We start from the raw sequence: 24,514 nt of genomic DNA, 5'->3' as shown, positions 1-24,514 counted from the left end.
TTTGCTTGTCCGAAGGTTGCCAAAGGGGATCACGTGACCCCCCCCAGGATACTGTGACCGTCATAAATATGAATCACTTGCCAAGCGTCTGAATTGTGATCACACGATCATGAAGATGCTACATAGGTTGTAGCTGTGAAAAACGGCCATCAGTTACTTTTTTTCAATGCTGTTGTAACTTTGAACACTAAAAGAACAGTCGTAAGTCAAGGGCCACCTGTATGCAACCAAAGATGATGGAACCGCTTAACCGTCTTCTGATTATGTACTAAAATGCATGATTTGTAAACTTGTAATGTTTAAAATCCAGGAGGAAGTGGGTTGTCTGAATCCTTAGTCCATGGTCGTCCATGTCCTAACTAGGATCGGAGAGATGCCAGCTTGAAGAAAGAGACTGCGGAAGGTTACAAGTCATGCATTTTAGAAGAAGGAGGAGATGAAGCAATTCCCACTGTATCCCAAGACCTTAGCAACATCACTTCAGAATCCAGGGCTTGAAATGAACAGCTGAATATCGCAGCATGTTAATGATATTTGACCCCCATAAACTAGAAGAGATAACCTTTAATCTTTATTGACATTTTTTTTACAGCGGGCACACTGGCACACATTAAAAATGAAATTCTTTGCCTGCTCCCAAAAGTGTACACACACATAACACACATATAAACATGCTATATACAATGTATATGTATATGTGTATGTATGTGTATGTATATATATTCAAAAACTAAAACACAGATCACTGAGACTGAAGAATTTATTTAAAAACTTAGCTTTCATCAGCATCTGCTGACATCGTCAGAGTTCTAGCCAGGATTGAGAATCACGTGCTTATAGTCTCTGTAATGCCAACCGTCAGAGTTCTAGCCAGGATTGAGAATCACGTTCTTTCTGTAACGCCAATCGATTGATTCTCAATCCTGGCTAGAACTCTGACGATGTCAGCAGATGCTGACGAAAGCTAAGTTTTTAAATCAATTCTTCAGTCTCGGTGATCTGTGTTTTAGTTTTTGAATATGAATATACCCGAGACTCGTATCTTCAAGACTATTTTAGATGTATGTATATGTACATGTATGTATTTATGTATGTATATATTTACAGAAGCTTTGTACTTGAGCTCTTCTCCCATGGAGAAAGGAGGAGAACCACCACAAAACTTCACCATCCCAAGCCTTCAGTTGGTTCAGAAGGACACCATGATCAATGATATCAAAAGCCACTGAAGCTTGTATCCCATTTCACATTCCAGGAGGAAGTGGATTGTCTGAATCCTTCCCAATAGGTTTCATGTCTAGCCCAGTATGCGAATGATATTAACCATAGTCATCCATGTCCTAACTAGGATTGGAGTAGTGCAGCTACCTTGCTTCTCCTGCTTCTCTCAATGGGTTTTCCCCCCCTTTCTCTGTGTCTCCACAATCTCTTTTAGCTTGTTGTTCTCATTTTCACCCCGTGCAAGGGACCACAGGCCCCCTTCTTTTGCAGTTCCTTAAACACTTTGGAGCTCACATTCAACGAATCCCTGCTTCATTAACCTCACTAGATCACCTGTTGAAAGTTAATCTACATGCCAATTTCATGAGCTACACGGTGGCTCATGAATATTCTTGCCATCCCTTTCCGCGTTAAGCAAGCCAAGGCAAACCTCTCTTTCCGATTTCATCTGATGTTTAATTAGCTGCTGTCACCCTAACCCCATTATCTTGTCTCATCCAGGATTATGACAAGTGACAGGCCTTCGCAAGTAATGACACGTGTCAAGAATTTAATCAGTGCAAATGAAGGTTGAAATCCACGAGATGCTCAAGGGCGAGACATTCAAGCAGATGTTGGTTTCCAGTAAAGTCACAGGCCAGTTTTCAGACCCAGTAGCTAATTTTAACTGAGGCGGATGCAAGGTTTCATCAGACCATTCAGCTATCGGAAGGCAAATTTACATATAAGCAATTACTAGGAACACTGGCTTCCAGCAATGAGTGGCCAAACCACCAACCTTTGCTTCAAAAGGGTCTCTTGGGAGATTAAACATTTTCCATCTCTTCTTAAGAACACTTTCTGCAATGTGTGTAATTTCTCCCTCAACAGAGAAACGCATTTTCTTAGCAAACGTATCCCATGGTACAGAGATTTTTTTTTTCTGAAGAATTTGTTGAAGGCAACAATCTTACACAATGCTTTAAGTAATTTGCAGGGTATCTGGCCAGCTAATTCTACCCCTCTTATTTTATTTTTAAGACCACACCTGGAATACTGCATCCAATTTTGGTCACCACGTTATAAAAAAGAGGTTGAGATTTTGGAAAGAGTGCAGAGAAGAGCAACAAAGATGATTGGGGGGGCAGGAGGCTAAAACATAGGAAGAACAGTTGCAGGAATGGGGTATGCTTAGTTTAATGAAAAGATGCATTAGGGGTGACGTGATAGCAGTGTTCCAATATTTGAGGGGCTGCCACAAAGAAGAGGGGGGTCAAACTACCAGAAGGCAGGAGAAGAAACATTGGATGGAAACTAGTCAAGGAGAAAACCAACCTAGAACTAAGGAGAAATTTCCTGACAGTGAGAACAATTAATCAGTGGAACAATTTGCCTCCAGAAGTTGTGGATGCTCCATCATGGAGGCTTTTTAAAAGAGTCTGGATAACCATTTGTCCGAAATGGTCTAGTAGGGTCTCCTGCTTGAGCAAGGGTTGGACTAGATCAGTGGTTCTCAACCTGGGCGATATTGCCCCCCACGGGGCGATTTCATTTTTCAGGGGGGCGATGGAACGAAAAGGGGGCGATGTGGGGGCAATGGAGCGAGAAGTTTTGGGGACACATTTGAGACTTTTTCGTACAGTGAATGGCTGTATATCTTTCATACAAAAACATCAGATTGCTCGCTATTAGTGGATTGAATTGTGTTTTCAAAGGTTCCTCCAGCTATACATATGTGAATACGCATCGCTTATCTTCATGCACGTTGCGCAGCAGCCTCTACCCATGCAGTGGCGCGCCATTAGCCAGAATATGGGAGATATGGGGAAAAAAAGACTGGAAATAAATTATTTGCATCGATATGTCCTGATGACAATTTGAAAGAAAACAAAACAAGTGTTTGCATAAATTGAAGAATTATTTCCTCTGTTGTGACTGAGAGGTTATGTTGGGGGAGGGGGGCGATGACAACTTCCTTATTGGCTCAAGGGGGCGATTCGTTCAAAAAGGTTAAGAACCACTGGACTAGATGACCTCCAAGGTCCCTTCCAACTCTATTCTGTATCTACCGTGGAGGCGAAGGTACATGAGCTAAGCCCTCATAATTGGTTCAGCTTTCTTAATGGAAGGAAGCATATCCTCACCAGCTCTACACGGAGTAAGAATGAGTATTACTTTTGCTCACTTCAGGAGAGGCATCTGTAATTGTTGGGAAAGGCTGACCTAAAATAGCAGATGGAAGGGAGGTGGAAAATAAAAGGGAGACAGTGAAAAAGAAAACATAGAAATCTCTAACTCAGTGGTTCTCAACCTGTGGGTCGGGACCCCATTTGGGGTCGAATGACCATTTCACAGGGGTCGCCAAACAATGCAGTCCGCCATTTTTCCCCCCTTTTCCTTAGCTGTGCTACTCCCTTTTATTCTATTGGCTTTTGAAAGCCAATAGAATAGACTCTCTTGAATAGAGTCTAATTCTATTGGCTTTCGAAAGCCAATAGGAATTGTCCAGACTGTCTCTGCTCTGCTGAGCCCGCCAAAAGTCCCATTCTGCAAATGGTGCTGCAAGTTGTCTGCAGCGAAGGTGAGCTGTCTGGAAGCTTCCACCCTTTCCTGCTGAGCAACTACTAAAAATGTAAGTAAAAGAGGGCCAGGGGTGGAAGGTGGGAGGCCGGCGGGCACAGGGAGGGTTACTGGTGTGCATGGGGTTCGGCGGGTGCCTTACCTCCCTTGGGCTGGGCCAGCTGGTGGCCCAGCCGGTGGTTGGCCTGCACCGTCTCTGCTGCTTGCCAGCTACACCTTGGCCAGCGCAGGGGGCGGCACCACGCATGCGCGGCGCTCCCGGGCAGGGAAAGTCTTCGACTTACGACCGGTTGGGCAGTCCTCGACTTACGACCAGTTGGGGGTCGCGGCATTAAAAAGGTTGAGAACCACTGCTCTAAAGCGACCCAGGACACAATGAGTGCTCCTAGCTTGCTAATGAGAAGGTAACCATGATGCGTTCTTTGCAACCCTCATCCTTGTCACATTGGGCAACATGTCACATTGTCTTATTTGCCATACTAACTCGGGACCTATTTATACCTCCCAGCGCATGGACAAATCAGTTGTTTCCTCTCTTTCTGGTAAGTTCAACCACAAGTAATGACAGGAAAGGATGTTGCATTGAAAAAAAAAAGATGTAGAAACGGCTACTTGCCTTTTAAGCAGCTTTTGAAACTAAGAGTCTGGATGCCTCTAAAATAAACTGGCGGCCCACATAAGAATGAAAAGAACTTGTGTCTGGTTTTTATGGCTTCCTCTAATCAGCGAAGAGATTGGAAACCAACTACTACCCTCTGTTCATTTCCCTTAATAAAAACCCCAAGCTAAATCATGTTCACTGTGGCAAGTTTTGAAGGTCTGCAGACTTAGCCTAATGGAGCGAAGTCTGTTCCAGAAATGCATCAGAAGTCAGAGATTTATTGCTTTGTGGCTGGTGAGGGGCCATGAGTTATGAACAAGGGGAAGCAGAAAATAAATACGACGGAGATAAAAAAAAATCAATCCATCCATCAATCAAAAATAGAGCTGGAAGGGACCTTGGAGGTCTTCTAGTCCAACCCCCTGTTCATTTCTCCAGATTTTTCAACTGTTTTCCATGAATCAATTTCCGTGAGGATATCACGTGGCTTTGTGCTACATTTTGCAACTTCTTCAAAAAACGCTTTGGTTCTTGGGGCAACTTCATTTCTTCCGCCTTTTTTTTCATGAACATCAGCAATCCTGGACTTACAACAGTTCATTTAGTGACCAAAGTTGCAGTGGTATTTAAAAAAAAGCGACTTAACGACCGTTTTTCACACTTACGACCATTGCGGCATCCCCAGGGTCACGTGATCAAAATTCAGACGTCTGGCCACTGACTCGTACTTATGACCGTTGCAGTGCCCCGCGGTTGTGTGATCCTCTTTTTGCGACCTTCTGACGAGCAAAGCAAGTGGGGGAGCCAGATTCACTTAACAACGGTGTTACTGACTTAACCACTAAAGTTATTCACTTCACAACGGTGGCAAGAAAAGTCGTAAACAGGGGCAAAAGTCACTTAACAACTGTCTCAGCTTAGCAACAGAAACGTCGGGCTCAGTTGCGGTCGTAAATCGAGGACTACCTGTATTCATCCAGGGATTTCATTTCTCTCTCTGTCTTCATCTCTTACACCAGGAGTCTTCAAACATGGCCCTTTTACGACTTGTGGACTTCAACTCCCAGAATTCCTCAGCCAGGCATGCTGGCTAAGGAAATCTGGGAGTTGAAGTCCACACGTCACTAAAAGGGCCAAGTTTGAAGACCCCTGTCTTACACAAACATACACAAATAACACACACTTTTTAGAGAGTATTTCCAACCTTGAGGTGCTTAAGCGCACAATCCTATAACCGCCTCCCTCTTATGAGAGCTACTGAATGCTGTGAGACATTTTGGGACCACTTCTATATGGAGTTGTCCTACGAAGCCCAAAAAGGCAACACAACCACATACCTGGTGAGCTAATATATAGATATTATGCCCAACATCTTTTGGTGAAATACTCTCTTCACCATTCTCCTCTTCCTGATCGCTCTCCACTCCCTGGTTGTACGCGTTCTTCATCACGTCCACCTGGAGAACAGATTTCTTTGATTACTGTATTAAATTGACTGAGATCTAAGTAGTGGTGGGATTCAGATAGGTGAACAACCAGTTCTGTGTGTGGATGCCATTTCCGGAAGTCCATTCTGGGCCTGGGCAACCAAAAATTAGCTACTGGTTCTGCCGAAGTGGTGCGAACTGGCTGAATCCCACCACTGCATGGATGGATGGATGGATGGATGGATGGATGGTAGATAGATATATAGATAGATAGATAGATAGATAGATAGATAGATAGATAGATAGATAGATAGATAGATACTGTAGATAGATATTGAGGAGAGAAAGAGGGAGAGATGGAGAAATAGATATAGATAGCAATAGAAATAGATATCGATGATATGATAGATAGATAGATAGATAGATAGATAGATAGATAGATAGATAGATAGATACTGTAGATAGATATTGAGGAGAGAAAGAGGGAGAGAGAAAGAGGGAGAGGTGGAGAAATAGATATAGATGATATGATTGACAGATAGATAGATAGATAGATAGATAGATAGATAGATAGATAGATAGATAGATAGATAGACAGACAGACAGACAGACAGACAGACAGATACAGAGAGACAGACATGGATGCAGTGGTGGAATTCAAATATGTGAACAACCAGTTCTGTGTGTGGATGCCACTTCCGGAAGTCCATTCTGGGCCTGGGCAACAAAAAATTAGCTACCGGTTCTGCTGAAGTGGTGCGAACTGGCAGAATCCCACCACTGGCTCTAAGCCTTCTTTCATTTCAGATAATAATGTCTACATATTCTTAATGCTTTGGTCCAATCTCAGTTAAATAATCTCTTTATATCCTACCCTATTTTTTTTAAATCGGTTAATGTATAACCTCAACAAGCATAAGTGGTATTAAACCACAGTTCATTTAATGACTGCTCAAAGTTACAACGGCACAGACAAAAGTGACTTTATGAGCGGTTTTCACAGTTACGACCGTTGCCCCATGGTCACGTAATCAAAATTCAGACCCTTGGCAAACTGGTTCATATTTATGACGGTCGCAGCGTCCCGGGTCATGTGATCCCCTTTTGTGGCCTTCTGACAGACAAAGTCAATGGGGCAGCCAGATTCACTTAACAACCGGGTTGTTAACTTAACAAGCGCAGTGCTTCACTTAACAACTGTGGCGGGAAAAGTCGTAAAATGAGGCAAAATTCACTTAACACATGTCTCGCTTAGCCCCCCAAAATTTGGGCCCAGCTGTGGTTGTAAGTCAAGGACCACCTGTATTCTATCTAGTCACTGTGAGGGTCACAACCACCTTGCTAACTCAAAAATTCAATTTTTATATTTTTATATATAAATATATATATGTTTGTATGTAGGTCTTTGGTTATTCGGGTTTTCTCCTGCGTCAAATTGGAAGTGTCTTGGCGACGTTTTGACAAAGTCTCATTCGTCATCTTCAGGCTGGTGTTTTCGGCTTTGTGCTTCTAGGAGCAAAATTGCTCCTAGAAGCACGAAGCCGAAAACACCAGCCTGAAGATATATATAGGCTGTGTTCAGTTATAAAACCAGGTGAAAAGATTCTTACCAGCTCTTTTGGTCTCATGTTGAAAAGGACTCTTTCTGCATTTTCGCTGTCGTGCCTGCTTTCCATGATAGCCAGCAAAAGCTTAGAGGCATTATTCTAAAAAATATCAAGGCAAATTGAGATGCCGTTAAAATCTATTTCGTGGATTGATAACTCTTATTTTTCCTTTAACTGAAGTTGCAGGCACAGAGTTCCTTATCAGACAAAGTTTTTAAATGCCTTGAATCTTTTTGTGGATTTGTGGTTGTCCTTTTACGTAAGACATAATGGCTTTATCACCATATTACAGAACTAATTAAAAATATCATCAGCACCAGAATGGAGTGGAGTTTGCATAGAGGAGGAAGAGGAGGAGGAGGACTGTGGGGTCCTTGGTGCTCTCTGAGCTTGGCTGTTTTCTTGCAGACATTTCATTACCCAAATCAGGTAACAACATCAGTGCACCACAAACATCTGCAAAAAAACCACCAAGCTCAGAGAGCAGCAAGGACCCCTCATTTCAACCCTGAGCTACAAATATTCTCCTTTACTGGCGTACAGAATATAAGTTCAGATCTTGTCTCTCTCATTAGGACCAGCACAGCAGCAATTAGGGCAGCTGAGCTGACTCTCCCAAGAGTAGGCAAGGGCTGTGCACTTCTCCTCCTGACCATGGATGAGATACTTCTGTCCTTCTTACATACATCTCTAATTGCAACTGTCATGGTTCCGACAGATGAAACTCTTCAAAGAACTTCCAGGCATTGTTTACCTTAAAGAATCTTTATTTGAGTAGCATAGCATCTCCCCTGAGCACATAGTATCAAAGCACAAGTCCCTCCTCCAATGAACAGTCGTAAATCACATTCTCCAATTAGTTTGAAATGCAGGCTTTCCCTCCAGACCTCCAGCCTGCCAATTCTTATCATCTCTTATTTCAATAACCTTGGTTCACACACTAGGTCCAGTATTGTTATGTCTAGCTAAACTCTCATGCACATTCCTCCCCCCCCCCCCAGCATCATCTAACTCTAAAAGTAAAACATAAGAAGAAAATGGTTGCATCTCAAACTGTTGTCAAAGCAAAAATATCTAATGTTAGCAGCGTTGACAGCAACCGTGGGAGCCCAATGAGGTCCAGGAGGTGGGGACAATGTACACGTGGTGGAATTCCATACCTTCAACTGTAGCACCAGGTCCATCCGATATTTTCCAAGAGGATTGATATCATTAAGGATCAGGGCGATGATTATGTCAATGCCGTTGGACTCATGGGTGGCTATGCAGGTCTGCAAAAGGCAAAGAAAGAAAGAAATTTAAAATAACAAGACATGGCATAAGAGATTGTTCCCTTCCTTTCCCCCTTTTACTGAAAAATGAATAATATCCTAAAGGAACCATCTAAGGCAGAGGTGTCAAACTCAATTTCATTGAGGGCTGCATCAGCATTGCGGTTGCCCTTGGGGGTGTGTGGCCAGGGTGGGTGCGGCCTACTGGGTGGCCTTGGACAGAGTCAGTGTGGCCTACTGGGTGGGCGTGGCCAGCTCTACATCGTTCGTGTCAAGGATGCCTGTGGGGGCCTGGGCAGGAGTGGGACAGATCTGCGGGTCTCTGGCAGAAGGGGGTGGGACCAGAGCAAGTGCCAAGGCATGGTCCACTGGAGGAGCCTCACTGTTCCTCTCAGGCCATGAGTGGGGGGCTGGATGGTGGCACGGGCTGCCCAGAGCCCTGAGCAGCAGAGGTCAAACGCCCAGCCTGGCCCTCGAGCACCTGCGGCACCAAGCCGTTTCCAGACAGCCTTGTGGAGCTAAGATTGAATACGTTTCAGCAGAGATGGCCACCACAAAATTGTACATTGGCTCCTAGCTGGCCTGGGCCAGGGACAAGGCAGTGGGGGCCATTCCCTCACTGTTTCCAGGATGGCTTCGTGGGCCACATGAAACCACTTTGTGGGCCGCATCCGGCCCCCGGGCCTTGTGTTTGACATGTCTGATCTAAGGAGAGTCTGAGTCATGCAGGGAATGGGGTGATCCCAAAGGTGCTTTGTTTCAAAAGGCAACTGGACCTTCTTGTTTTGCTAGAAGATGTTTTGCTCCTCATCCAAGAATCTCCTTCGGTTCTGACTGAACGGCGGGGAATTTCGAAGCAGAACTGAAGACGCTTCTTGGATCAGAAGCAAAACGTCTTCAAGAAAAAACAAAGAACGTCCAGTTGCCTTTTGGGACATCCTAAAGGATTGGAGTCATTTGTCTTGCATCTTTCTGCCAGGGAAAACATGCACAGCAGTGGACAAAATGCACCGTAAACGGCACCATTGTAAATCTTCTCCTGTGGAAAAAGTACACAATGGAGAAAAAGTAAACAATGGACAAACTGAGCCAACAGCCTATCCTCACTTCCCTCAAAAGGTCATGCAAACTGGAGGGAGTCCATGGCAGGCATTTTCCTCTAAATACGGCAAACCAGAGCATGCTAATTCAATATTTAACTTGCATCAAGTGCTTGCTGGCACGTAGGACGTTGCTGACAGCTATGCTCCCATTTCCTCCGCACAGAAAAACCAATGATGGACAGCCCCAAAGGACAACTGGATTTTCTTGGGGGTTTTTTTCCTTGAAAAGATTTCACTTCTCATCCACGTTTGGAAGAAGAACAGAAGATGACCCAGGGCACAGCACGGAGGCAACGCAGTCAGCTGACAATTCAAACAGTTCTTTTATTGCTCCAAATCTTCCCCAAATGCTCCCACGTTTGCTGAAGAACGGAAGAAATTTCTTGGATGAGAACTGAAACGTCTTCAAGGAAAAGCAAAGACAGTCCAGTTGGCTTTTGAAAAAGCACCCTTGGGATTACTCTTTGATTGTTTGTCTGAGTTCTTGGATGGTAGAGAGCAAACCCCACTCTCTTCTAGCACTGATGATGTTGCCTAGTTGGGTAATGAAACATCTACAGGAAACAACCGAGCTTAGAGAGTTCCAAGGACCCGACAACCCGTGATATCATACAATCTACGGGAACATATGGGGGGGGGGAGAGATCTCATCTCTGGATTGAATCCAGACCCCGGTCCCTGTTCTAAAAACGTATGCAAGAATTGGGGATCTAAACGACCAATAGAAGAATTATCACATTTACCACAATTTCCCCAAGAGAAAGGCCATGTTTTCAATCACAGAGAAGAGCAACAAAGATGAACAGGGGACTGGAGGCTAAAACATATAAAGAATGGTTGCTGGAATTGGGTATGTCTAGTTTAATAAAGAGAAGGACGAGGGGTGACATGATAGCAGTGTTCCAATATCTCAGGGGCTGCCCCAAAGAAGAGGGAGTCAAGCTATTCTCCAAAGCACCCAAAGGCAGGACAAGAAGCAACGGGTGGAAACTAATCAAGGATATAGAATAGAATAGAATAGAATAGAATAGAATAGAATAGAATAGAATAGAATAGAATAGAATAGAATAGAATAGAATAGAATAGAATAGAATAGGATGAGTACAGAGAAGAGCAACAAAGATGATTAGGGGACTGGAAGCTAAAGCATATAAGGAACGGCTGCTGGAATTGGGTATGTCTAGTTTAATGAAGAGAAGGACAAGGGGGGACAAGATAGCAGAGTTCCAATATCTCAGGGGCTGCCACAAAGAAGAGGGAAGCTATTTTCCAAAGCGCCTGAAGGCAGGACAAGAAGCAACGGATGGAAACTAACCAGAGATAAGCAACCTAGAACTAAGGAGAAATTTCCTGACAGTTAGAACAATTAGCCAGTGGAACAACTTGCCTCCAGAAGCTGTGACTGCTCCAACACTGGAAGTTTTTAAAAAGAGACTGGACAACCATTTGTCTGAAATGGTATAGGGTTTCCTGCCTGAGCAGGTCTCTTATAACTTTATTATTATTATTATTTATGAGGGATTTTTGAAACGAAGAAAGAAAATCTGAGTTCACATTCAGTTCAGATTCTTCTCTGGGGGCTAAACCTACCTGATTTTCATGGCAAGGGCCTTGACAGTACTCAGTCAAACTTTCAAGGGTTTGATTCACCAAAGCTACATTTTTTTCTTTGATGTATAGGCCCAGAAGTCCTAGCCCGCCTGTGGTACTTCCGCAAATGCAATCCAAAAACTGAAGGGTCTCACACACTAGGTTGTAGTTGGTCTTGTTGTTCTGGTTTCTTAAAAAGTTCTGGAAAAAGGAGAAAACAAACAACTCGACAAACTGAGGAAAAATAGGTAGTGGTTCAAATGAGAGGTAACGCTAAGCCAGGGTTGGAAGACTTAACTGTTGGGATTTGGTGTGAGTCTGAGTGTACGTCTCCTTCTTTTAACTCAGTTTGAAAAAAGAACCAAAGTCATGGTCTAGCATGGATTTTTAAAGTGTGGTTTATACTGTGGCTATTTAACATTGTACCGTGGTCGACATGACCGTAAATTTAATGATTAGACTTGGGCTCAATTCACAGCATGATATATAGTTAAATAGCTGAACAAATAATAGATAAATTGCTCTAAACCAGTGGTTCTCAATCTGTGGGTTGGGACCCCATTTGGGGTCGAATGACCATTTCACGGGGGTCGCCAAACAACGCAGTCCGCCATTTTTCCCCCTTTTCCTTAGTTGTGCTACTCCCTTTTATTCTATTGGCTTTTGAAAGCCAATAGAATAGACTCTCTTGAATAGAGTCTAATTCTATTGGCTTTCAAAAGCCAATAGAGTATCTGCCGGCGCAGGGGGCGGCACCACGCATGCGCACCGCTCCTGGGCAGGGAAAGTCCTTGATTTATGACCAGTTGGATAGTCCTCGACTTACGACCGGTTGGGAGTCGCGGCATTAAAAAGGTTGAGAACCACTGCTCTAAACCATAACTAGCAGATTATACCATTATAAACTCAATTCAAGGCTCTAAAACAGAGGTCTTCAAACTTGGCCCTTTTATGACTTGTGGACTTCAACTCCCAGAATTCCTCAGCCAGACACGCTGGCTGAGGAATTCTGGGAGTTGAAGTCCACCAGTCATGAAAAGGGCCAGGTTTGAAGACCCCTACTCTAAAACATGGTTATTGCAGGTCCACCCAGTATTCATTAGATCAGTATTACAAAATATTTAAATATGTGTAGGTGTGGTATTCGAGGTGTAGTCATATTAAGGTTTTATAAAGCGGTACTAATACTTCACGTGATTTTGATTCTATGCCTCTGTTTGCAGAACCCAGGGATTGTATTAGCTTTAGCTCTAAAATACACTATAACAATAGCCCACCTGAAGTTCTCGATTGTGATTCTCACACAGTAACTGGAGAAACCTCAAGATGGGTTGCATGATCACAATGGCGGGACTCATGGCCATTTCTTCGGAAGATTTTTCATCCGCCCATCCCGCATCTGACCCTGGACCCATGAGGTCGGTTTCCGGGTCCATTTCTCTGCGATACACGCAGTAAGCTTTGGATGTTGCCGTGGAAGCTTCCGCCAATTGTCCTTTCATTCCTTCCTTCAGATGCAGGTTGGAATCCCTCACTGTAGATAAGTGAAAAGAAACATGAGTGCAATTAAATATGGACTGTAAGGAGCAGGATGGGGTTTTGTCTGTCGATCCTTTGAGTCCATGCTGACTCCTGGCGATGTAGAGCAGGGTTTTTCAACTTTTTCACCCATTGTACTACTTTTAGGATATGGCAATATCTGAGGACCACCAGTCGCCTAACAAGGTGTCAAATTTGAAATTAAAATGCCATTTTGTCCCTGTATTTCTTGTTTTTTGCCACTTATCTCTCCAATGAAACAAGGATTACCACACATGGTTAAGTCCCGATTTGTAGGGTTAATTTCTGACTATCAAAATACAAGAATTGTTCTTTTAGGGCACAGCAGAACATACTCCGTACTTTCAGATCAGGAAATGCAGCCTACAGTTTAATTCAGAATTCTTCAGCAGTCTTTCTTAATAGAGAATAGAGACCAGAACTTTTCTTTTTAACAGAATAAAATGGATAAGAGCAGCTCTTAAAAGTTTGGTTCAGTGGTGGGATTCAGCCAGTTCGTACTACTTCAGCAGAACCGGTAGCTAATTTTTTGTTGCCCAGGCCCAGAATGGACTTCCAGAAGCAGCATCCACACAGAGAACTGTTTGTTCACATATTTGCATCCCACCACTGTCTCCAACTCCTATGCTTTCAGGAGTGAAGATCTGGTGGTTTGATTCAATTGATGAATATGCACTTCATATACTGTAGGAGAAGGACAGGCAGAGCCTGGGGTCAGTGTCAAGAAAGGAATTAGCCTAGAGTCATTACGTTGCCACAAACAATCTAAGTTCAACCCTCTTGAATTCCATTGACTCTTATCTATTGACCATTAGCTGACTAGATACTTGTGTATAGGCTGATTGAGCAATAAATCGTCTCCACCGGAACTTAACGTGTGATCCTGATTCTTTGTGCCTGACACATACTTACTTCACACAGTCTCAAAACAATTGTTGGTGGCACCGTCTCCGTGCCCATAAATCCTGGGAGAGGTAAGTGCCGTTTGAGGTTATGACAGATAAATGCTACTTTCATGCTTCAATAAACCTTTTTGAGATCAAATCAAAATTCACCGCTCAACCCTTATGGCTCACCGTGGCTGTCTTACATCAATCATGGCGCCAACGACTTGAGCGGTTAAAAAAGTTGGCGTCTCACAGATTGCATTTATTCCAGGAAAATATTCCGTAACAATTTTTGTTCCTTATTTATAAGAATGACAGCTAACTATAATGAAGAAATATAGGTAGTCCTCGACTTACAACAGTTCATTTGGTGACCGTTCAAAGGAATGAAAACAATGAAAAACGTGACTTATCACCATTTTTCACACTTACGACTGTTGCAGCATCCCCATGGTCACATGATCAAAATTCAGACGCTTGGCCACTGACTCATACTTATGACGGTTGCAGCATCCCGGGGTCATGTGATCCCCTTTTGTGGCCTTCTGCCACGCAAAGTCAATGGGGAAGCCAGATTCACTTAACAACCGTGTTGCTAACTTAACTGCTTCAGTGATTCACTTAACGGCGGTGGCAAGACAGGTCGTAAAATGGGGCAAAACTCAGTTAACAAATTTGTCACTCAGCAACTGAAATGTTGGGTTTAGTTGTGGCCGTAAGTCGAGCAGTACATATAGATAAATAAAGGGATAATCAAAATAATAAATGAATAAACTTAGTTGTTTGTGCCTTTTAAATTACTGATTGTGTTTTATTTTGTTCCTATTCATTTTTACTGTTAGCTACCTAGAGTCATGTATAATAATAATAATAATAATAATAATAATGATGATGATGATGATGATGATGATGATGATGATGTTGGAAGGGACCTTGGAGGTCATCTAGTCCAACCCCCTACTCAGGCAGGAAACTCTATACCATGTTGGACAAATGGCTGTCTAGTCTCTTCTTAAAAACTTCCAGTGTTGGAGCATTCACAGCTTCTGGAGGCAGGTTGTTCCACTGGTTAATTGTTCTAACTGTCAGGAAGTTTCTCCTTAGTTCTAGGTTGCTTCTCTCCTTGATTAGTTTCCATCCTTTGCTTCTTGTCCTGCTTTCAGGTGCTTTGGAGAATAGCTTGACTCCCTCTTCTTTGGGGCAGCCCCTGAGATACTGGAGCACTGCTATCATGTCCCCCCTGGTCCTTCTCTTCATTAAACTAGACCTACCCAATCCCAGCAACCGTTCCTTATATGTTTTAGCCTCCAGTCCCCCGATCATCTTTGTTGCTCTTCTCTGCACTCTTTCTAGAGTCTAAACATCTTTCTAGACTGAGTCTCAACATATGAGAAGGACAGCCATATAAATTTATGGAAAAATGAACAAATGAATTCTATAACAGTAGAATTGTACTTCGATGTATGTCGTTTTACATAGGCTATCTTGAATTCCTAAGAAACACAATAGTGATTTAGGAAAACCTTGATTTATTAATTAGGTTTTTTTTTTGCTGAGGTAGTATATATCAACGTGGGCCACGCTAAATACACAAGTGCTCTTATTTTTATTTATTTCATTTTTTTTAACCAAAATCTCTTTTTCTCCTGACTGCACCGAAACCAGCCTAAGGAAAAAAATACCCCCCTCTTTTTTTTTTTCCCCTGGTTACCTCTCTTCTTTGGAGCTGACAGGGTCACGTCTGTTTCCTCGTCCTTCTTTTTGCTGCTCAAATCAATTGTGTTTACCGTCACCGTGGACCGAATTTCCTGCTGAGCTGTTTTCATCCGATCGTACAAAACTTTAAAAAACTTTTCGGATTTTTTCCGTTCGTTTAATTGTTGATAAAAAGAATACTAAAAGAGAGGGGAAAAAATTACAACGGGAAAAAAAAAGGACGTGGCTACCACTAAAAGGACTCAGTAAGGACGATGGGTTTGAACACATTCAAATGGATAATTCATAAAGTCCTCTGTACTCCTACATAACCTGTATTAATTGATCAGAGAACCTGTCCTTCATTTTTCACATCACCCCTACCTATCTTCCCAATTTAAATCCTAATCACCCCAGCGTCAGCTTTGTGAGGTAGTCCACATAAGAGGCACCCCCTAAAAGCTCTAACTTTATTGTGAGATCACATTAACGGAATACAGGTAGACCACAACTGAGTCCAAAGTTTCTGTTAAGTGAGTTTTGCTGCATTTTACAACTTGTCTCGCCACAGATGGTTCAGCGACTACCTGCAGTTGTTGAGTTAGTCACACAGTTGTTAAGTGAACCCAGCTTCTCCATTAACCTTGCTGGTCAGTTCGCAAAACAAGATCACGTGACCCGGGGGACACTGCAACCGTCGTAAATATGACGTCAGTTGCCAAGTGTCTGAATTTTGATCACGCGACCACGGGGATGATGAAATGGTCGTAAGTGTGAACAATGGTCATAAGCCAGTGCTGTTGTAACTTTGAACAGTCACTAAACAAACTGTTGTAACTTGAGGACCTCCGGTATTGCTAGAATTTCTCTCTTCCCCCCCCCCTTATCTTTGCAGTCCAAGAAATTAGGGCTCCTTTTGAGACATTTGCCATGCACCTATTCCATCCACGGGCTCTCTTGCTTCTTATAGTAATAGTAGTAAAGTTGGAAGGGATCTTGGAGGTCATCTAGTCCAACCCCCTGCTCAGGCAGGAAACCCTACACCATTTCGGACAAATGGCTGTCTAGTCTCTTCTTAAAAACCTCTAGTGTTGGAGCATTCACCGCTTCTGGAGGCAGGCTGTTCCACTGGTTAATTGTTCTCACTGTCAGGAAGTTTCTCCTTAGTTCTAGGTTGCTTCTCTCCTTGATTACTTTCCACCCACTGCTTCTTGTCCTGCCTTCAGGTGCTTTGGAAAATAGCTTAAGTCCCTCTTCTTTATGGCAGCCCCTGAGATATTGGAATACTGCTATCATGTCCCCCCCTGACTGTTGCTTAGTCTGTGGCTCTTTCTCCTGTCTTGGAAGGTTGTTCACACATGCCGTTCCGTTTAGCTCCTTCACTGAATTTGATGAAGACCGCAGTAGCTTACAAAAACTTTTACTAAACATCGTTAGCCTGGAAAGGTACTACCGTGTTTCCCCAAAAGTAAGGCCTACCCCGAAAATAAGCCCTAGCTTGATTTTTGGAAGTGGGACTAATATAAGCTCTATCCCCCAAATAAGTCCTAGTTTTGGAGCGAGGCGCACACCTAATAATCAAGCTAGGGCGGGGGTGTGGGCTGTGTGCGCATCACCCTCAGCCTCCATTTTGCCATCAGAGGCCTTCAGGAAAGGCCTCTGCAGCTGAGAATGGAGCTCCGGATTGACGCATGCGGAGCCCCCCCCACCCCCGGCCTCCATTTTGCTATCAGAGGCCTTCAGGAAAGGCCTCTGATGGCGAAATGGAGGCTAGGGGGTGACGCGTGCGAGATGAGACCATGGAAAAGCCAGCCCCTCTGAAAATAAGACCTGGTGCCTCTTTTGGAGTCAATAAATAAATAAATAAAATAAAAAAGACTGCTGGGCCTTGTTTTCGGGGAGACACGGCACTAGATTCCTTCTCCATTAATACAGACGATCCTCGACTTACAAGCACAAGGGGGCCCAAAACGTCTGTTGTTAAGTGAGACATCTTTTAAATGAGTTTTGCCCCATTTTACGACCTTCCTTGCCCCAGTTGTTAAGTGAATCGCTACAATTGCTAAGTTAGTCACAGGACTATTAAGTGACTCTCCGTGGATTTGGCTTGTCGGAAGGTCGCAAATGGGGATCACATGGCCCCGGGACACTGCGACCGTCATAAATACAAGCCAGTTGCCAGGCATCTGAATTTTGATCATGTGGCTGAGGGGATGGCTGCAAAGGTTGTAAGTATGAAAAATGGTCATAAATCACTTTTTTCAGTTCAGTGCTATCCTAACTTCAAGCGGTCACTATATGAGCTGTTATAAGTCAAGGACCCCCTGTACCTGGACACAATTCTCTATTGAAAACCCTATTACACAAATAACACACTACAGCTTACAAAAGTCAGCTAGGGGACAGTTCCCTGTGGCTTATATATAAAATATCGTTACAATACCTGCTGTAATATTTTTAGTTATTTTTTCCTAATAATTCTCAGCCCTGGTCCTGTTTTCTTTCCTTGCCTTAGAAAATTCGAGGGTTAAATTAACTGGAAGATAGTAAGGTAGGACTAGCACTTCTGAAGTGGTTTTCATCTCTGGATTGTGTTCCTTATTAACCAGTATCCGAACTAACAAATCACCCTCCCAAATGTACCTGAATTTGGGTGTTTCCTCCTTCGAGCAACGCAATGCCAAGCAAGATGGCCTCAGAGAATATCCGGTCATTTTTGGTACTAACAATGACATCGGTGACCAGTTCTGAAGCTCCTTCTTTATCCAAAAGACATTGGATGTCATGCATGGAGGCTCCGGCCTTGTCCACATCTTGTCCCGAAAAGGTCCCTGAAATTAATGGATTTAATTGACAAGTTCATTGGGACATTAAGACGTTTTTGAAAGAAAAGAGAAAGACTTATTCTTAAAATTTCAGTTAAGGATTATCTCATTTTCTCTCCCCTTATCTCTTATCTTCTAAAGCCTTTCCTTGCCTTGCCTTGTCTTGTCTTGCCTTGCCTTATCTTATCCTTCTTCCTCCCTTCCCTTCCATCTCCCTTTCCTTTCCCTTCCTCTTCCCTTTCCTTTCCTTTCCTTCTCCCTTCTCTTCCTTCTCCCTTCCCTTTCCTTTCCTTCCTTCTCCCTTCCCTTCCCTTTCCCTTCCCTTCCCATCCCATACCATCCTATCTATCTTAAAAAAAAAATAAATCAGATTTATAGAGAAAAGAAAGAGCTGGATGTCCTGCCCTATGGAGTAATACTCTGATATATATTCTTCACTCTGTAATATGCTCAAAGAATAGAATTAAACCATAAACAGGGATGTTAAGCCCAGGGGTCCAGACAGTGGTGGGATTCAAATAGGTGAACAACCGGTTCTCTGTGTGGATGCTGCTTCCGGAAGTCCATTCTGGGCCTGGGCAACAAAAAATTAGCTACCGGTTCTGCCAAAGTGGTGCAAACTGGCCGAATCCCACCACTGGGTCCAGATCAGTGAGATTTAAATATGTTTCCCTCTCTGTTGAACTGAGAGGTGAAAAAGAATTATAGCGCGGATTGCATCTAGCCAGACCAGGCTAAAATGTCTAGATCAGCAAATATTGGGCATGATCCATGTATCTAAATGTGACTTCGAAGCTGTTATTTTTTTATCAAAAGGATGTTATATCCTGGGTTCCACTCATTCCACCACATCAGAAGCAGAGGGGAAATAATTGAGAATGTGCTTGAACAAATAATATTTTTCTAGGGGGGGAGGATCTCGTATTTATTTACTTACTAACTTACTGATTTATTTATTTAGTTAATTCGTATTCTGCCCTTATTATTATATGTAACTCGACAGGGCAAATATATCTAACACAGCTTCCTCCTCCTATTTTCCCCACAATAACAATCCTGTGAGGTGAGTTGGGCTGAGAGAGAGGGATTGGCCTAAAGCAGGGGTATGGCTCTTTTATGACTGGTGGACTTCAACTCCCAGAATTCCTGAGCCAGCCACGCTGAGGGAAAAGGGAGAGGTTTCCAAGCTGAGCCATGCTGGCTCAGGAATTCTGGGAGTTGAAGTCCACAAGTCAGAAAGCGGCCTAGACCTAGGCCAGAGGTAGGCAACCCAGGCTCTTTTATGACTCGTGGACTTCAACTCCCAGAATTCCTGAGCCAGCCACGCTGAGGGAAAAGGGAGAGGTTTTCAAGCTGAGCCACGCTGGCTCAGGAATTCTGGGAGTTGAAGTCCACGAGTCATAAAAGAGCCAAGGTTGCCCACCCCTGGCCTAAAGTCACTCAGCTGGCTTGCAGGCCTAAGGCAGAACTAGAACTCACCACCTCCTGGTGATTGGTCCAAAGTCACCCAGCTAGCTTTCACAGCTAAGGCAGAACTAGAACTCACCATCTCCTGGTGATTGGCCCAAAGTCACCTAGTCACTTTCAGGCCTAAGGCAGAACTAGAACTTACCATCTCCTGGTGATTGGCCCAAAGTCACCCAGTCACTTTCATGCATAAGGCAGAACTAGAATTCACCATCTCCTGGTGATTGGCCCAAAGTCACCAGTCACTTTCATGCATAAGGCGGAACTAGAACTCACCATCTCCTGGTGATTAGCCCAAAGTCACCCAGCTAGCTTTCACAGCTAAGGCAGGATTAGAATTCACTATCTCCTGGTGATTGGCCCAAAGTCACCCAGTCACTTTCATGCATAAGGTGGGACTACAACTCACAGTCTCCTGGTTTCTAGCCTGGTGCTTTAGCTATCAGACCAAATTACGGTAACTCTCTATTCACATGAATACAGTCACACGAACTACACTAGAAAAACAAAAATAAGAGGAGCTGTTCTGAAGCCAGAATGTTTTAAATCCTAATTACCTCCACTTTGCAGGGGTTTGCCGTAGTTGCTAGACAGAGGACCGTTGATGCTCCCTCCATAGTCTCCTTTAAAATAACAATTGAGAAGTATTTTTCGCAGGTTGCTGCCCTTTAATAACATCAAAACAGAGGGTAAGAATTAAAGAGGGAGGCAAATGTATTCCTAGATATTTTATTTTCAAGTCTACAGTGCATCACAAAACACTACTCATCTATGGATAGTTGTGAAAGAAACTGCATTTTTCTAGGTTTATGTGGCCAGGCTCCACAGATGCAGCATAAACCAGAAAAGATTGCGTAGAATCTAAGGAGTTGCAAATAGAGGTGCAGCCCATTCCCAATAACACACAAAGGACTTTGCGGTCAGGCACACTTAAATAGAATTTTCCAAGGAGTTTTCAAGAAAATTCAGTTGCATCTACAGAAGAATTCCAAGACGGCGCTCCATGGGAGCAAAATCAGAGGTTAAATGGAATAAAACTTCACAGCTTCCCCTCCAAATATGACAAGAGGATACAATTACGTTGGCCAGGTGTTAACATTTGCACAACTATTGCGGTTTTCAATAGTTCTGGGTGGCAAAGAATTCTGCTAAACTGTTTGAGAGGGCCAAGTCATTTAATGGGGCTACTGACTAGGTACGATGGGTCTCTTTGCTCTCATGCCTGAGTGGAAGAGAACATGTGAAACCGTAGCCAATACAGGTGGTCCTCATTTAATGACCATCATTGAAACCAGCAACTTGGTTGTTACGCAAATCAGTCACTTATCATCCGACCTCAGCCTTCCTTAGCTTCGCAGACCTGCAAAGAGGGCAAAGCTGAGGATTGGCTACAGAGAGTGACAGGAAAACCTCGAATTACGATCGCAACTGCGCCCAAAATTTCTGTGGCTAAGTGAAACATTTCTTCAGTGAATTTTGCCCCACTTTACGACCTTTCTTGGCACCGTTGTTAAGGGAATCACTGCAGCTGGCAAATTAGTAACAGGGTTGTTAATTGAATCTGGCTCCCCCATTCCCTTTGCTTGTCGGAAGGTCTCAAAAGGGGATCATGTGACTCTGGGATGCTGCAACCGTCATAAATATGAGTCAGTTGCCGAGCGTCCGAATTTTGATCACGTGACCAGGGGATGTTGCAACAGTCGTAAGTGTGAAAAATGGTCGCAAGTCACTTGTTCTGGTGCCGTTGTTACTTTGAACGGTCACTAAATGAACTGTTGTTGAGGACTACCTGTATTTTTACATCTCCATTTTACTGTATAAGGCTGTTGTTAAATGAGGACTCCCTGCATTCCAGTGGCCCTTACATTTCAAGGTTAAAATTAGCCAAGGAGACAATCGGAAGCTGATCCAACCTGGCTAAATCTCTGATTGAAGACTCTCTTCCTATAAAAAGCTCCTTGAACTGAAGCTCTTCAGACATCCTCATGGCCATGGTTTTCCCAATTGCAATGTATGGCTATGAAAGTTGGACCATAAGAAAGACTGAGCGCCAAAGAATGGAGGACTTTGAACTCTGGTGCTGGAGAAGACTCCTGCGAGTCCTCTGGACTGCAAGGCGATTCAACCGGTCAGTCCTAGAGGAGATCAACCCTGACTGCTCTTTAGAAGGCCAGATCCTGACGTTGAAACTCAAGTCCTTTGGCCACCTAATGAGAAGGAAGGTGAAGAGCCTAATGCTGGGAAAGACTGAGGGCAAGAGAAGAAGGGGACGACAGAGAATGAGGGGGCTGGATGGAGTCACTGAAGCAGTAGGTGTGAGCTTAAATGGACTCCAGAAGGTGGTAGAGGACAGGAAGGCCTGGAGGAACGTGGTCCATGGGGTCGCGATGGGTAGGACACGACTTCACAACTAACAACAACAAGACATCCTCACAACATATTTAAAAGCCGGGATGATACTGTACATAAAGCAGTAATAATGCTGTTGTTCACATTAAGGAGTGTGTGATCTTCCCATCCAGTCTTCCCCTGAAAGGACTTTATAGCTTTGAAAAGTATACCAACCTGAAATGTAAATGTAGCACTCAGCTGACTCTCAGTCCTTATGCAACACATAATATTGCTTTGACGCAACAGCATAACGGCCTTATTGTAAACCGTTAATAAGGCTCTTTTGTGCAACAATAGCGACGCAGAGATAAGAACAGAACACCAAGAGAACAACAGGAATGTGTAAATTTTAAACAAAGGTCTAACGGCTGTGCTGAGGTCCTTTCTTCTGGAGAAGCATCACTAAACAGTGGGATTCTTCCGACTCCCTGTATTGAAATTCAGAAAAGCCGCTAAGGCTTGTTGGTTGCAGGAAAGCTGCACAAGTCGTCTGTATTTATCTGAAAGTCCGTGTGATGCATTTGTGCATTGAGAAAACCACGCAACCACAAAGCCCACCTGCATTCCCAGGTGTTGGTCTAGAGTACGGCCTCGTAAACCCTTGCCACCTGTAGAACAGCGAAGCATCAGTCACCTAACGTGCCTTGAAGAAAAAACAGCCTCCCTCCAGTGAAGCAGATGGAGAGTTGGAGAGCAGGCTGCGTGAAGGTCAAATGCCTTGCGGGGGTGGGAGGGGGCATTCAGCCTTGGTGTGGAGGGGGAGCAGTGGAGGAGAAAGATAGGTAGGTAGTTAGAAAGGAAGGAAGGAAGGAAGGAAGGGAGAGAGGGAGGGAGGGAGGGAGGAGGAAGAAAGGAGAGATGGGAAGGAATGAGGAAAAGAAAGGAGAAAGAAGGAAGGAAGGAGGAAAGGAGAGGGAGGAAAGGAGGGAAGGAGGAAGGAGGAAGAAAGATAGGAAGGAATGAGGGAAAGAAAGGAAAAAGGAAGGAAGGGAGAGAGGAAACGAGGAAAGGAGAGAGGGAGGGAGGGAGGGAGGGAGGAAGAAGGAAGAAAGGAGAGATGGGAAGGAATGAGGGAAAGAAAGGAAAAAGGAAGGAAGGAAGGAAGGAGAAAGGGAAGGTGGGAGGGAGGGAGGGAGGAAGAAGAAGAAAGGAGAGATGGGAAGGAATGAGGGAAAGAAAGGAAAAAGAAGGAAGGAAGGAAGGAAAGAAGGAAGGAAGGAAGGAAGGAGAAGGAAGGAAGGAAGGAAGGAAGGAAGGAAGGAAGGAAGGAAGGAAGGAAGGAGGAAAGGAGAGGGAAGGTGGGAGGGAAGGAGGGAAGGAGGGAGGAAGCAGGAAGAAAAAAGAGATGGGAAGGAATGAGGGAAAGAAAGGAAAAAGGAAGGAAGGAAGAAACAAAGAAGGATGGAAGGAAGGAAGGAAAAGAGAGAGGGAAGGTGGGAGGGAGGAAGGAGGAAGCAGGAAGAAAGGAGAGATGGGAAGGAATGAGGGAAAGAAAGGAAAAAGAAGGAAGGAAGGAAGGAAGGAAGGAAGGAAGGAAGGAAGGAAGGAAGGAAGGAAGGAAGGAAGGAAGGAAGGAAGGAAGGAAAATTCAGCCGCTTAGGAACTTACTCACATTTATGACGGTTGCAGTGTCCTGGGATGACGTGATCCCCCTTTTGCGACCTTCTGACCAACAAAGTCAACGGGGAAGCTGGACTCACTTAACAACCGTGTGACTAATTTAACAATGGCAGCGATTCACTTAACAACCGTGGCAAGAAAAGTTGTAAAATGGGGCAAAACTCACTTTAAAAAATATCTCGCTTAGCAACAAAAATTTTCAGGCACAAAATTGTGGTTGTAAGTTGAGGACTACCTTCACACTAACAGGGTGCTCCTGTCTGGATTTTCTTTTTTTTTCCCCAACGGAGATGTTTTCCAAGAGTGGGTAGCCCTTGGGATTCCTTCAAGATTTTGCATTCAAGTCCCAAACCAGCCTCAACTCAACTCTGTTAGGGATGAACCTCTCAAAAATCACTCAAGTGCTGCCATCTGGTGAGGCCACCTGATAAACAGGTTGACCTTGTGATGGTGTTGCTTTGTGCAGCTCTTCCTGGCTATGAGTTTCCCAGAGGCAGCTCTGCAGCTGTGAAGAAAAAAAAAAACAAAAAAACCCACAATGTTCAACTAAGATCTTCTCTAAGTGGCTTCCCTTCTCTCGTGTTCTTCTCATCACTTTCTCTTCTTCTCTAGCTCTTGGTTCCCACTTCTTTCTTCCTATCAGGACTGATGTCCCAGTGTTGCTTTTTTTTTTTTCAGGAGGCAACTGGA

At 43.8% G+C, this 24,514-nt stretch overlaps 1 protein-coding gene across 3 annotated transcripts in view; it reads right to left on the bottom strand.

The window, feature by feature from the left end:
* ITPR2 (inositol 1,4,5-trisphosphate receptor type 2) overlaps positions 1 to 24,514 on the bottom strand; it is a 132,995-nt gene that overhangs the window by 37,538 nt on the left and 70,943 nt on the right. For all 3 annotated transcript variants that reach the window (XM_039357570.1, XM_039357571.1, XM_039357572.1), the window contains 8 exons: positions 20,371 to 20,479; positions 18,165 to 18,352; positions 15,538 to 15,721; positions 12,657 to 12,913; positions 11,380 to 11,580; positions 8,576 to 8,686; positions 7,419 to 7,514; positions 5,719 to 5,838 (listed from right to left, as the gene is read on the bottom strand). In XM_039357570.1, the coding sequence (XP_039213504.1) occupies positions 5,719 to 5,838; positions 7,419 to 7,514; positions 8,576 to 8,686; positions 11,380 to 11,580; positions 12,657 to 12,913; positions 15,538 to 15,721; positions 18,165 to 18,352; positions 20,371 to 20,479 (1,266 nt within the window). The remainder of the gene's footprint in view (positions 1 to 5,718; positions 5,839 to 7,418; positions 7,515 to 8,575; positions 8,687 to 11,379; positions 11,581 to 12,656; positions 12,914 to 15,537; positions 15,722 to 18,164; positions 18,353 to 20,370; positions 20,480 to 24,514) is intronic.

Source organism: Crotalus tigris, unplaced genomic scaffold (genome assembly GCF_016545835.1).
Source record: "Crotalus tigris isolate CLP2741 ecotype Arizona unplaced genomic scaffold, ASM1654583v1 scf7180000018925.3142382, whole genome shotgun sequence".
Taxonomy (NCBI): Eukaryota; Metazoa; Chordata; class Lepidosauria; order Squamata; family Viperidae; genus Crotalus; species Crotalus tigris.
Note: the sequence above shows the minus strand (reverse complement) of the source record. Positions and strands in the feature narration are given on the sequence as shown.